Source organism: Euprymna scolopes, chromosome 5 (assembly GCF_053919585.1).
Source record: "Euprymna scolopes isolate OS-2025 chromosome 5, ASM5391958v1, whole genome shotgun sequence".
NCBI lineage: Eukaryota > Metazoa > Mollusca > Cephalopoda > Sepiida > Sepiolidae > Euprymna > Euprymna scolopes.
In genome coordinates this window covers 18,490,641-18,504,319 of record NC_136486.1, presented here as the reverse complement: position 1 = coordinate 18,504,319, position 13,679 = coordinate 18,490,641, and the positions used below count along the sequence as shown (strand labels likewise).

General features: G+C 30.6%; 1 protein-coding gene across 1 annotated transcript; it reads right to left on the bottom strand.

The window, feature by feature from the left end:
- Positions 1–3,068: 3,068 nt before the first annotated feature.
- LOC145276719 (large ribosomal subunit protein uL22-like) lies at positions 3,069–11,356 on the bottom strand. Its single transcript, XM_080127926.1, has 6 exons — positions 11,239–11,356; positions 10,773–10,813; positions 10,496–10,630; positions 10,115–10,213; positions 4,151–4,247; positions 3,069–3,271 (listed from the first exon to the last, which is right to left on the bottom strand). Exons 1-6 carry the CDS (start codon positions 11,276–11,278, stop codon positions 3,123–3,125), a joined length of 561 nt encoding a protein of 186 aa, XP_079984052.1. The 5' UTR covers positions 11,279–11,356; the 3' UTR covers positions 3,069–3,122.
- Between the last annotated feature and the right edge of the window lie 2,323 nt (positions 11,357–13,679).

The following is a 13,679-nucleotide window of genomic DNA, read 5'->3' as shown; positions in this document are numbered from 1 at the left end:
GAAGTGGAAACTAATCGTAAAGCAAGTAATCAAACCCTTTAAATTCAATGTTCTTTTTTGACAAAAAATCATATTCACACCATGATTGAACATGGCAGCTTATTGTTTTTCCAAAGTTTAAAGAGGGTCGTTTTATGCCGGCGAGTGATGCATTAGTCATGAAGGATTTAAAAAACATAAATGATCAACTTTAAAAGAATGAAAAATTAGAATAGGCAACTCCTTCAAAATTGTTTTATTTGCTGCTTATTACTACTTGCACTTACAATTTTCATTATAAAGTAAAGAAAATAATTAAAAGTCGTTATGATGTACATACCGGTCATGGACTCATGGAATGGCATATTCCAAAAATCATGTAATTTTTTTTTTTTAAATTACATTTTCACCCCAAACAAGGCATGTTATCACTTTAATGTAGGGAGCTACTATCAGGGACATAAGCTACAGGGGTACTATGTAGGGAGTTGGGCAGCAAGATGTCGGTTCACGTTACACTTGAACTTCTGCATGTCAGTACAGTTGGGGAAGCAGGAACCTGGAAGGGAATTCCAAAGTCTAGCGGGTCTGGAGAAGAAACTACTTACATCTAGGGATCTGTGAAGGGGTTGGATTTAGCTGCTTGTCGGGAGTATTTACGTCGAGGGGGTACAAGTGCTTGTAGTTCGTCAGAGCATTCACTGTTAAAGTACTTGAACAGGCAGAGGGATGCAACATTTCGTCGATGAGACAGAGTCTGAAGCTTAGAAGACAGTTCAGGACCTATCAGATTGGCGACTCTTTTGAACCTTGTCTAGCGAGAGACTAGTAGCAGATGCACCAGCCCAAATATGACAATACTCCATACATGGGCGAATGGTGGCCTTATAGAGGGACAGGATACTTTCGGGCGTTAGTAGCTTTCTAGCACGGTAGAGAGAACCTACTTTCTTTGCAGCGGTCCTGGCAATACTCTCAATGTAATTGTTCCAACTCATGTTTCTTGTGAACGTTAGGCCGAGGAGTTTAAAAGATGTACTTTCAGATAAAGAGTCATTGGCCATTGCTATTGGTGGTACAGAAGATTTCTTGTAATTATAGAAGGAAACAAGTTTAGTCTTCGCAGCATTGAATGTGACCATCCATTTCTGTCCCCATTTCACTAGATTGGAGGTCATGGATTTTTCTCTTATCTAAGAAGGATTTAATTATGTTAAGTATTCTTCCAGTATATACTTCAGAGATTAGTTAAGATGTCTGCTATGGAACGGGCTTGCCTAAATCCATATTGTTGGTCAGTCAGTTTTAGCATCTGTAAGGTGATGGACTAGAGCTTGGTTAATTATAGTCTCAAATATTTTGGCGAATTTGATAAAGTTAATTTTTTTTTTTTTATATAAGAAAATCAACCTTTACGATCTGAATGGGAGAAATGTTGGGTGTCATGTTTGAAAGATTGCCAAAATTCAAAGGCGACTGTTTAATTCGACTCCAGATTTTAACAAGGTTTGGAAATAGTGCTGGATTACATATTTCCTTTTAAGATTCCCTGAATGGAAAATACATTTGCACTTTTTCTTTCATCAAAGTTTGAAATTTCACATCCATAACCTTAGAATATGTAGCATAAAAAAAAAAAAAAAAATTTTAATTGTCAGTTTGCAGACAAAGATTAGTTTCCCCAGTAATGGAAGAAATTAAAGTTTTATCAAATAAGGAATAGAGATATTAGTGAACTCAGGCTAAGAACTGACATCACTATAACGTACTGTAGAGAATGTTTTTCATTCCGGAAGAATTATGCTAGGGAAAAGAGGAGATAGTCGAAAACTTAATAACTTGAATTTTGTAAGTTACTAGTTTGACAAGAAAACCTTTCAGTTGCAAATACGACCACATCATATTGCATGTTGATATCAGTTGGTTTTAAATCTTTATTCATTCGGGATTAACTTTTCCATGATGGTTGGCCGTGAGTTTAAATATTCCCGTATCAAACCATATACTTTGATCTGTACTTGCAAGTTAAAAGCGACCCAGAAGTTCAAAAGATTTATTTACAGAACAGATCAATCGTTAAAAAAATTGAAATCAACAGCAACAAGTTTCTGAGGGAGGTTTTAAACAAGTAGAAGTTTTTCTATTTAATAAAATAATTAGACCAAATAAAGAGATTAAATACAAGAATTAAATTTTGAAATTTTAGAAGAGCCAATAAATCAATAATTTTCCCCATTCTTTATCCGTGCCTAAATCAAAATGTAGATTCCATGAACAAAGTTCTTTCTCAGAACTCCCTTCCGTTAGTTTGTTTTCTAGTTGACTACAATTTAGTGGTCTTCAAGTCCAAAGTAAACAAATTCTTGATGAACCGTCCCATTAAATAATCCAATTTACCAAATTTCTAATAATGATTACTAAGAAATTATTCCATTGACTACTGTACACTCAATAACCCTTATCCTCGAGTGGCCTCCAGGCCTTGATAAGTGAGACCCCCTTTGTAAAAAAACAAAAACACACACACACAAAATGCAAGATGAGGGGGAAGCAAAGTGAAAAAGCAAAAGATGAACTATAAATCTTGACTTTCATTCAAGTAAACAAGCATTTCATTTTAACATGAAGCGTTAATGTCACTTTAAGCTTGAAACCATTTTTCTTAAATTTATTTTAGGAAATGAATTGCTGAAACAAAAAATAATTCCATGAGTTCTTTGATCAACGCTGGCCAATTACCCTTTTGGTCTTTGACAATGTAGGAAGAGAGGTAATTTGATAAACATGGACCCTTTAGCACCTACGGTCTTCATGAAAGCAACTTTTTTTTTTTTTGTAAGCACATATCAAGTGACCAAATTTTTCTGTGGAAAAAGATTTTGCTTTGAGTAAAAAAAACCCAAAAACCCTTTGGTATCAAAACTATAAAATTCTCAAAGCAGCTTGTGTTTCAGAATTCTGCAGCCAGCTAATAAAATGCTATTACAAAAGGGATTAACACTATAAGCATTTGAAAAAAAAAACAAAAAAAACCAAAGACAAGGAATAAATATTTTTAGTTTTGCAAAGATATAGGAAAAAGTAAAACGTTTTTTTTTTTATAGAATCTTTTTTATTTTCAGTTTCTATCCACAGAATATTTTTTAATCTCTCATCATCATCTTCTGTTTCTTTAATTTTTTCTGTGAAACCTTCTTGCGGACAGGTTCATCCTCACCACCAGCAGGCTTAGGGACAGGCACCTCCTTCTCTGTAAGGATCACCTCAATGTGGCAGGGACTGCTCATAAAAGCTGGAAGGACAGAAAAAAAAGGGTTAAAATATAATATCGTTCAATTCATGAGACGAAAAAAAATCAGACTTTTAGGAAAACAAGTGATTAAATAATTTCTAGAATAAAAAGAAAAAAAAAAATTCAAGGAAGCAAAAAGAATATCACTTACAGGAGAATCATCTATTGAACTCCAGATAAAATCCTACTTGCTACGGACATTTGCAAACAAGAAAAGGATAATGAAAACAAGATTCAAGATGGAGACTCCCAAGAAAACCGTGAAACAAAGATGGCCAGACCAAGCTGTTACCCGTGTACAGGGTTCATAGAGATTTTTCAATGTACATTTTCAAGTTTTAAAAATAAAATTTGATATAAAGAATATGATAAACCAAAAATCTAATATTTTACAATAGTTTAATAGTATTTATTTTGATTTTCATTTTGGCCACATCTGTAAAGTATATGGATAACATTAAATAGTTCTGTGATAAAGGGGCGTAACTCATATCGACAATAACGATGCAATTCTTGAAGAATGTATTTATTTCAATTTTATTTTTAACATTAAAAAAAATCTTTTTAGTATTTTAATACTATTTCAATTTGATATTTAATATTCTGACAAACATTTTTACTGAATATAAAGAATGATTTTCAAGGCCTTCTTAAAGTAATAATAGAAATAAGGTCTGTTCAAGCAAACCCTGGTATATTCATTTGAGGCAATCTCAGTAATAAAAAGTAAATTAAAATACTCCAATCAATTATTAAATTTATGCATTTTGTTCTTTATTGAAAAAAAAAAAAAAAAAAAAAAAATGAGTATGTAGTTTTTATATTACAAAAGATAGGATTAAAAAAAAAAAAAAAAGAAAAAAAAAAGTGATAACTTACGATTGATACGACCATGAGCTCTGTATGTCCTCCTCCTCATCTTGGGAGCCTGATTTACCTGAATGTGCTCAATTACTAAATGATCAGTGTCCAAACCCTACAAATAGAAAAGAGTAAAAAGAAAAATATTACATTTCACCCATAAAAAAATTTCTATTATAATGGCTGTAATCAATGTTTTTTTTTTTTATGACAATAAAACAATTCTAAGAGTTCAACTCCACAGAAAATAAGCAACTTCTCAAAACATGCCTATTATAACTGGCGAGATCTGTATTCTTGCACAGGAAATTAAAGCCAATTCCCCCACCCCCTTTTTTTAATTGTATATTTAATTTATTTTATTATTTGTGGGCTATTATCCTCATCTTGTTTCACAACGTTTCAGCCAATTATTCCTCTGGCCTTCGTCAGGTGGTTAACCGCGATGGGATGGGAATGTCGAATCTCCCAACTGCCTTCCATAGTTGTTGTCTCATCATAGTTTGGCCAACTAATCTTCTGACCGGCTTTGAAACCACTACCTTCAAACAATGCTCACCTCTTAACTTTTTAAAAAGGAAAAAAATTAGTGAAACATAACACTAGTTAATATCTCTTAAGGAAAGAATAAGTGTAATTCATAAAACCACATTTAGATGTAACGATGAGTATAGATAGTTTTTGTAAAATTCACGCTTGGAAGAGAAAAGGTTTGCTTTACAATATATATTGAATAATGTGGAAATATTTTTAAACTCATTCTTACCTATTTCACAGACCCCTAAATATCCTTGTAGGTGAAATGTTTTTAAACAGTATTTCAATTTTTTTTTTGCTTGTTGGAATTCAGTGGTTGATTCAGACACTGGTTGCAGTGTCAATCATGGTTTCAGTGGGTTTTTTTTTTTTTTTTTTTTTTTCATCTGAACAAGTTGGTTGATGGTTTTTGTTTTACGGCATATAAACCCTTTTCGAGTTATTTAATACCGAATCCAAAGATTTTGAAGAAAAAATGTTTTTAATAGAATATATTTGTTGTTTTCACGTCGGTTTCTATTTAACCCATAGTTAGGACCCTAACAGGTACTACCACTCCGGGTCAGAGGTGACCTGGGAGCAATGGTAATTAAAGGGTGGCTCCACACTCCCCAAAGCCCACAAGCTGGGGCCTCACCATTGGATATAGTTTAAGGTCATATCCAGGACCCCCATTAAGGGACTTTTACCAAGACCGTCTTAAAAGACAAGATGGCCGGTGGGCAAAAATAATTTAATCTGCTGACGTCATCACGGGTAGTCCATTAGTTGTTTCTTGACACCGGTAAACACCGGTAGTGACTCGTGGATATCTCCATTCAGCAAAGTAAGTTTTAACGTGCTCCCCCCTGTATTTAACACGATGTAACTATAATTTAATTCAATATTATCATCCTATGTTTTTTACCATTCAAAAGAAGAAGCTTCAAATAAATTGCTAATATTAAAAAATTTTTTTTACAGCATACAAAACTAATGAAAATGCGAGACAACATCGACTCTTTTGAAGAGACGATTTTTTTTAAGCTGGTGACACATGTTTTAAAAATTTAGCAAAAATTAATTTTCCTGAAATTTTCAATATTTAAAAATAAATTATGCCGGCTGATAACATTTTAAAACTTTCTTTTAAAGCTAGAAAGATAAAATTTAAAAATACTTATTTATTTATTATGAAACTTAAAAGTAAAAAAAAAAAAACGCGCGTTCATTTCGGGTTTGTATTACTGTAAACATAGATTCGAAAAAGTTGTCAAAAAACAAATATATGACAAATAAATGTTACCAAAGGCAAGATAAGTTACTTTTCTACCAAACTAGATATATTTTTTGTGTTTTTATTCAATGTAACATGTTTATTCAGCTCGAAAAACAAGGTGTTATAAATAAAAAAACTAGAAAAAATATATGTCAAGCTATGTCACGGTAACATATATTGAGCGAGTTTTTAACAGTATTTTAACCAGTTTTTGATTTATAACACCTTTTCCCAAACTTACCGTGTTAAAGAGGGAGTCAGACGCCATCTTAGAAATTTGCTCAATATAAGTTACCATGACATAACTTGATATATATTCGGTGGTTTTTTAATAGTATTTTGTCTAGTTTATTATTTATAACACCTTTTCCCGAACTTACCGTGTTAAAGAGAGAGTCGGCCGACATTTTAAATTTTCCAATACATCGGTAAACACTATGCTTTTTGAGCTGAATAAACATGTTAAATTGAATAAAAACACGAAAATTATATCCAGTTTGGTAGAAAAGTAATTTATCTTGCCTTTGATAACATTTATTTGTTATATATTTGTTTTTTGACAACTTTTTCGAATCTATGTGTACAGTAATACAAACCCAATTTTCCAATACATCGGTAAACACTGTATGGTTTTCGAACTGAATAAACATGTTACATTGAATAAAAACACGAAAAATATATCCAGTTTGGTAGAAAAGTAACTTATCTTGCCTTTGATAACATTTATTTGTTTTTTGACAACTTTTTCGAATCTATGTTTACAGTAATACAAACCCACGTATTTTAACAAACTGAAAATATGGATATAAAAAAATGATTTTGCATGTTATTTTTGTTATGTGGTGAAATAATCTTAAATAAGAAACATGATTTTTCTTTAGGTTAATTATTTTTTTACTGTGCAATATTTCATGAATTTATTAAAAATATTGTTTTTGATTTTGAAAAAATATTGTGGTTCATTTGCATTTAAAAATATTGTGGTTCATTTTGATTAAAAAATATTCATTTTGATTTAAAAAAAAATATTGTTCATTTTGATTAAAAAATATTCATTTTTATTTTAAAAAAATATTGTTCACTTTGATTAAAAAAAAATTCATTTTGATTCAAAAAATATTGTTCATTTGATTAAAAAAATAGTTTAATTTTAATATTTCAAATGTTTTGCTTGTGTTCTGCTTCAAATATTCATAATCTTACATGCATAATTTTCATTTAATTATATTAAATAAACTTCAAGTTTACTACAAATCAAATCGTGTTCCTTCACTTTTTTAAAATGTAATTTATAAGTAATTAAAGAACGCATTCTATTTAGAATCTATAATACAACGAAATATTCAATTGCTTATAATACTTAAACAAACAACTTGTGTTTTATTATTTTTTTATTATTAATATTAGATGAGTTTCAGTATAAATCATCGTGTTCTTTCTTTATTTCAATCCAATTTTGAAGTTTTGTAACGCTGTCTGTAAAAATTACTGTTCATTATTGACAGTCTAAGAGTTCCACATATCTTGCTTGTTGGGACCTCGGCGATGACGTCATTTTTTCAGCTGGCCGGCCATCTTTATAACGAAGGCCACGCTTTTACCCTCTGCAGGGGGGCAGTCGGCGTATTCTAATGCCCCACCGACAGGGCCCATCTGAACAAGAAATGATTTAAGTTACTAGGATACTTTCTTCCACTTGCAAATCAAGACAAATATATTTACCAATCAAACAAAAACAGTACTGCTTAAGGATCAACCACAACACACACACACATAACTATGATTACCATTTTGGATTTATCAGCTGTTGATTTATGAACACAAGTAATTAACTAACCATGGAAATTCAAGTCTTGATACAAACACCGTTTTGCAAAAGTCTAAATTAGTTTCACAACCATAGTATGGAAGCCAGTATATAAAACTTTGCTATTTCAAAGACACCTGCCTTTTCTTGTATGGTTTTTAAACTAAATACTTGCCCATTGCAGACCTTCCATCTATGCACTCTACTAAAATTAATTCACAGATATTTCTGGCTAGGATAAATATTTTTAGTGGGTTCTATCGTGTCATCAGTATAATATCCACCTTAAATAGTTCCAAACCAATCCAGCTGACGAGGTAATTATTTAAACTATAGAGCATGAAATGGTATATTGTTTTTGGAAATCATTGTTTTAGTTGCAAGATTTTTATAGGCTGGATTTCCTTCTTGACACTCAGCCAGCTTCATGATGAAGACCTGTGCTTTTATTGAAACATATCTAGATGATTGCATAACAAGGTTGAAGCGCAATTCACCTGCTCTTAGCTTACATCTAGTCAGATACAATGCTATTCATGTTAAACTTCTAGAATTTCCTGATATCAAAAGATAAAATTCATTCACAAATCAATATCAGGGTAATTGTACAGTTTAATCAAGACATTAAAAAATGAAAATATAAAAAAAAAGTTATATCGTATGTATCCGTTATGGACTGAAGTTTTCCGAGGAAAATAATTCACTTAATTTGATCGAGTAGTTTTTTTTTACAACCAAAAAAACACATTTTTATGACAGCGCGCTCAAGGTAGACATGTTTGAATTTTTAGAAAATGCCATGCGGAGATAACCCCGTCTAAAGTGCCAACACCCCATCTCCCCATGTTAAATCATAGCTTTTTTCCCCCAAAATCGAGACATGGCTACTTTTTGATCAGTACCATAAATTGTTTTTCGCTGTAAAAAATAAACTTGATCAAATTAAGTGAAATTTTTTTCAGAGAACTTCATTCCATAACAGATACATACAATATAACTCTTTTTCGGTGTTTTCATCTTTTAATATCTTGATCAAAATGGCCAAGTACCAATATCAGTTACAAGATTTTGAATTGAAAGTCATGTTTAATTTCAGAAGAGTTTCCAATGGGTAGCTATTCCGTACAAGTTCTGGAGATGAAAAGCAGTTTTTGATGGGTAGCTGTTTTGTACAAGTCTAAGACTTTAAAATTTTGTGTGAACAAAAAAAAAAAAAAAAAAATTATGTGCTGGAATGCTAAAAGATTCAATCTTTTTATGGAGCAATTCTGGCTTCTGATTGGTCGCTAGCAGAACGTGGCTCCATTTGATTGGTCAGTTCCTATCGCCAGTGTCTATAAGTAGAACCTTCCATTTTTTTAAATTTTTGTTACTACCACATATTTTTAAGCTGGAAGGTAAGTTTTTCTTGCTGTTTGGAGACTGAGTAGAAAGTAACAATCAAGAATCTGTTCTTGACAATAAACCTGACAGGGGCAAGACCAAGAAATAGCCCAGTACCTGTTGAACTGAGGTACACCGCCTGCCACTTGACTTTTGGGTGATGCAGGCTTATTGCTGGTTGTGTAAAGGTGCCCGTACCAAAGAATGCAAATAGACATGCTCAGGAATTTTTTGCTACGCCAGCATGCCACTCCTTTAGGAGCACTGGTTGGACATTCACACTTTCTTTGTGTCACATCTTCCTGAGGCGGGCAGCAAACAAATATCTACCTTTCACTTATATCAAAACTACTGAAACATAACACTTGTAAAGAATAATAGTTCTATAATATCAAAAGATTAAATTTCTTTGGTGCAAATATTTTGATTCTGGGTCGACTAAACTCATGATCCACTGAACCAATTTATCATTAGATTTTATTGAAATTTGGAAGTTATGTGTACGATTCATAACTACACTAATAAAATCATTATGAATTTTGGAACCCAGCAGCTAAGCATCAAGGTGAGTATCATGGACTATACTTAGTTTTATGCAAAAGGGAAAAATAAAGTAAGTCTATTGTAAAAATTCATAGGTAATAAGGTCATAAATATACTCCAAATTTCAGTTTCTCTAGAGTATTTAAAAAGGTTTTAGAAAGGATAATTTGAAAATTCAAACACTTCAGATTTTCATTAAATTTGTTTTATAGTCATTAGACAGAAATCAATTAAAGATTCATTAAACTCCATAATCTTAAATTTTAGACATTTTCTAGAATCAAAATTATGTAATGGATTTTGATCACAATTTAAATAAGGATTCTAGACATAAGGTTTAAAGTGTGGAGTATAACTTGTTTGAAGGAAAAATTTTTACCCCACCCCCCACTAAAAACTTAAGTACACATCTAAATAAAAGCATTTTCTTAAATATGAACTGAAGGAAGTTTACCTTGAATTCAGCATTGCTTTCAGCATTTTTCAACAATTGCAAAAGGAACACAGCACTTTTCTTTGGCCAACGTCCTTGTGTGGTTCCCCATTGTTTAGCCTTAAAAGACATAAGACATCAAATTATTGGTCTAAAATCAAACTTTTACATCAAATAATGAGCATTTAATGTTAAAAACTTTAAAAAGGTACAGTTTTATGACAATCAATAGAATTAGTAGAAATGTTTGAAATTACAATTTCCAAATTAAATGGACAATTAAAAATGTAATAAGCAAAGCATTTCCATATTTTACTAATTTCAATTTTTAATTTTTTAAAGCATTTCCATTAGCTAATCATAGGACAACTGAATAAATTGACAAACAAGACTTGTTTTTACCTGAGCATGGCGACCAACACCACCACAAAATCGTCGGAATGGAACAATTTCTTTTCTTTCCATTACACTCTTGAGGTAACGGACAGCACGCTTCAAATGCATGCGTTTGATGGCCTGGGCAGTCTCACGAGTATTCTGAAAAAAATTAAGAATTTGGTTTTGTTACCAAAATTATTGAAAGTGAAATCAGAATCAAATTTTTTAAAGCCATAATGACATTGTTGGGTAAACAAAATTTAACTCATAATAATAATAAAAAAAAAAAAAAAATGCTAACCTTAAAATGAACCCTCAAAAGAGACCCTCTTGCTTTGGCAGCTGAAAAAAAAAAAAATAAATAAATAAATAAAAGTAAAAATAAAATAGAATACATGTAAATATCGATCATTATAATTATCAGTATAACTTTTTGATACTCTTATTACGACTGCATTTAACAAAGTTTATAAGTATTATGTTGATATTTTTTATCACAGAAAATAATGAATATACCAAATATTAATACATTAGGATACAGAATTAGCAGACATCCATTTACCTCATTAAACAACTTATTCTGAAAAATTTAACAGGTCAAATTTGAATGCAGATAAGCTTAACAAAAAACATTTATGTGAAAAAGATTAACTTAAGCTTGGATAGAAATGACAGGAATTCAAAAAGAATTGGCATTAGGACATGAACTCTAGAAAATTAAGGAATTCAATTTTGTCTTAAAAAATATAAATTATCTACAAACGTACATTTGCTGAGATTCTCAGCTTCTGATGCGTAACGCGCCATTTTTTAATTCTGGAATATAAAAATAAAAATTATAGATTAAGTTTCATGACAAAAGCTTTGTTGACAATATTTTAAAAAATTAGGTATTCAAAATTTATAAAATGAGTTGTGATACAAGGCAATGCAAAACCGTTTTCTAAACAAAAACATTACTGAAGAGGGGGAGGGGAGGCGTTTAGTGTAAAAAGTTTTAATTATCTGCAAACAACTAAAGGTAGAGTCCACTTTTTAAATAAAATATTTTCCAAATACTACGGATATTTTTCCTAAAGTCAAGGCAATTCTGACTAACACTTAACACAAAAGGTACTTATGCAGAAGGTACCATGCTAATTTTTTGGATAGCATTTTCAAGTTAAAGTCAGGTTTTACAGTATCTTTTGTTTATTAATTGTTAGGTGAAAGTAAAGATTAGCTACAAAAATTCTCTCCGTATTAAGAATTGTTTTCTATATAAAATTTTTTTATTTCAGTACAGTATCTTCTCTGTATAAATACTCAACTGATAACTTGATGTGATCATTACTTCAAGGTCTATCTCCTAAAGTCGGTGACCGAAAGACAGCAAGAGAAAAAAGTGTCTATTAAAAGAGTGTAGCCATCAACAATTTTAGATTTTTCAGATTTATTTTTAGATATTTTTATAACGTGTTTTGAGCCTTCTTTAGTTCTCTTCAGATATTTTTATATAAGTTTCTTTAGTGAAAAGTTTATGAAATTTCCTTTTGGAGAACATTTTCTTTCTGCTAGCAGAATTGTGCTTCTGAGAAATGCCAATATGAGACTTGATTCTCCAGTGGGGCAGGTCAAGAGTTCAATCAGTCCAAGTTAAGTCAATTTGTGATATATAAAACTTTGGTGAGTAAATTAATTTACTTTTTAATAAAAATTTCAAAGGGGGGGGGGGGGTTAATTCCTTTTTTTTTTTTCAATTGCAAGGACCAAGGTTTCATTTTTAAAAAAAAAAAAAAAAAAAAAAACTTCGGACTTTACAGGTAAATAACTTAAAAAACACTACTTTTTGTTTTAAATTTGAATATATTATTTATTGATCTCTTATCTTCAATTTGTGATATATAAAACTTTGGTGAGTAAATTAATTATTTATTTTTTAATAAACATTTCAAAATGGAGGGGGGGGGGTGACTTTAAAAAAAAAAAAAAAAAAACAAAAAAAAAACGTTTGTCTAAAATATATACGATTTATTGGAAGAGCATACAATTTCACATTGACCCTGAAAATATCGTAAAAATAGAAAAATACTAAATCTATAAAATTCAATTAATTTCATTACTGTTTTTTAAAAAATAAAAAAATATTTCTTTTACTTTTTATACAACTTTAATAGTTTATTTTGGAAGTATAATCCATAAAGAAAATAAACAACCTATTTTTAAAAGAGAAATTATGAGTTTTTTATATTTTATTCGCAGTTTCATGTTAGGGGTGTCAAAAATTCTGATACACCTAATAAACTGCTAAATCAAATATAACTAGCAGTGTCCCGTTTTCTACTGTATGTCGTAAGGATCTTAGGAAGTGAACGTTGTCCCTTACATAGCTCTTGATTTGATCGATGAAGGGTTGTAATAGAATGTCTATTAAGTTAACAAGTTTGCTTGCTGGACAGACTGATTCTGCTACAATGGGACTATATATATATATATATATATATATATATATATATATATATATATATAAATAAAAAGAAAAATGGTTCAAAAACATTTTAAAAATATGGTAAATATTACCTTATGCTACAACAGAACACCGACCACTCTAATTTGTTTTTTTTTTAGATCACTGACAATGAATCTGATAATCAAGCCCATCGCAAATTTACCATTTGCATGGTAAGAACCCCTGGAACTATTTTATGCAATTTCACTGCCTTCACTACTGTTTTCTTACATGATGCATTCACGTGCGTAATGAAGTGACTTATATCACAGAGGAATCTTTTTAGCGGACATTTGAAATAAAGTTTAAAAAAAAAAAAAAATTTTTTTTTTTTTTTTTAAAATACAAAATGTGGTTAATTTTTATTATGACAGTTTTTAATGCTTTTTCAATGATCTAAAAAAGTTTTCATAAGTTTACAAAAACATTTTTTTTCAATTATAGAACTTGTGTAGTTTAACAGGTGCTCCTGCAGTTTAATTAATCATTTTTCCATAAGATGCCGAATATGTGGTTGGTGTTCTGTTGTAGCATAAGGTAATATTTACCAAAAATATTGTTTTAGTGATCAAGACAAAAAATGGCAGTGAAGGATGTGGTTTTGGGAAATTTTAAATTTCAAATTCTATTAAAAATTTGAGAAACCGAAGAATAAGCGAAGTAAAAAAACAAAAGTTACGTAAAAAATGGCTTAATAACCCTGCTTCAATATTAAAATTA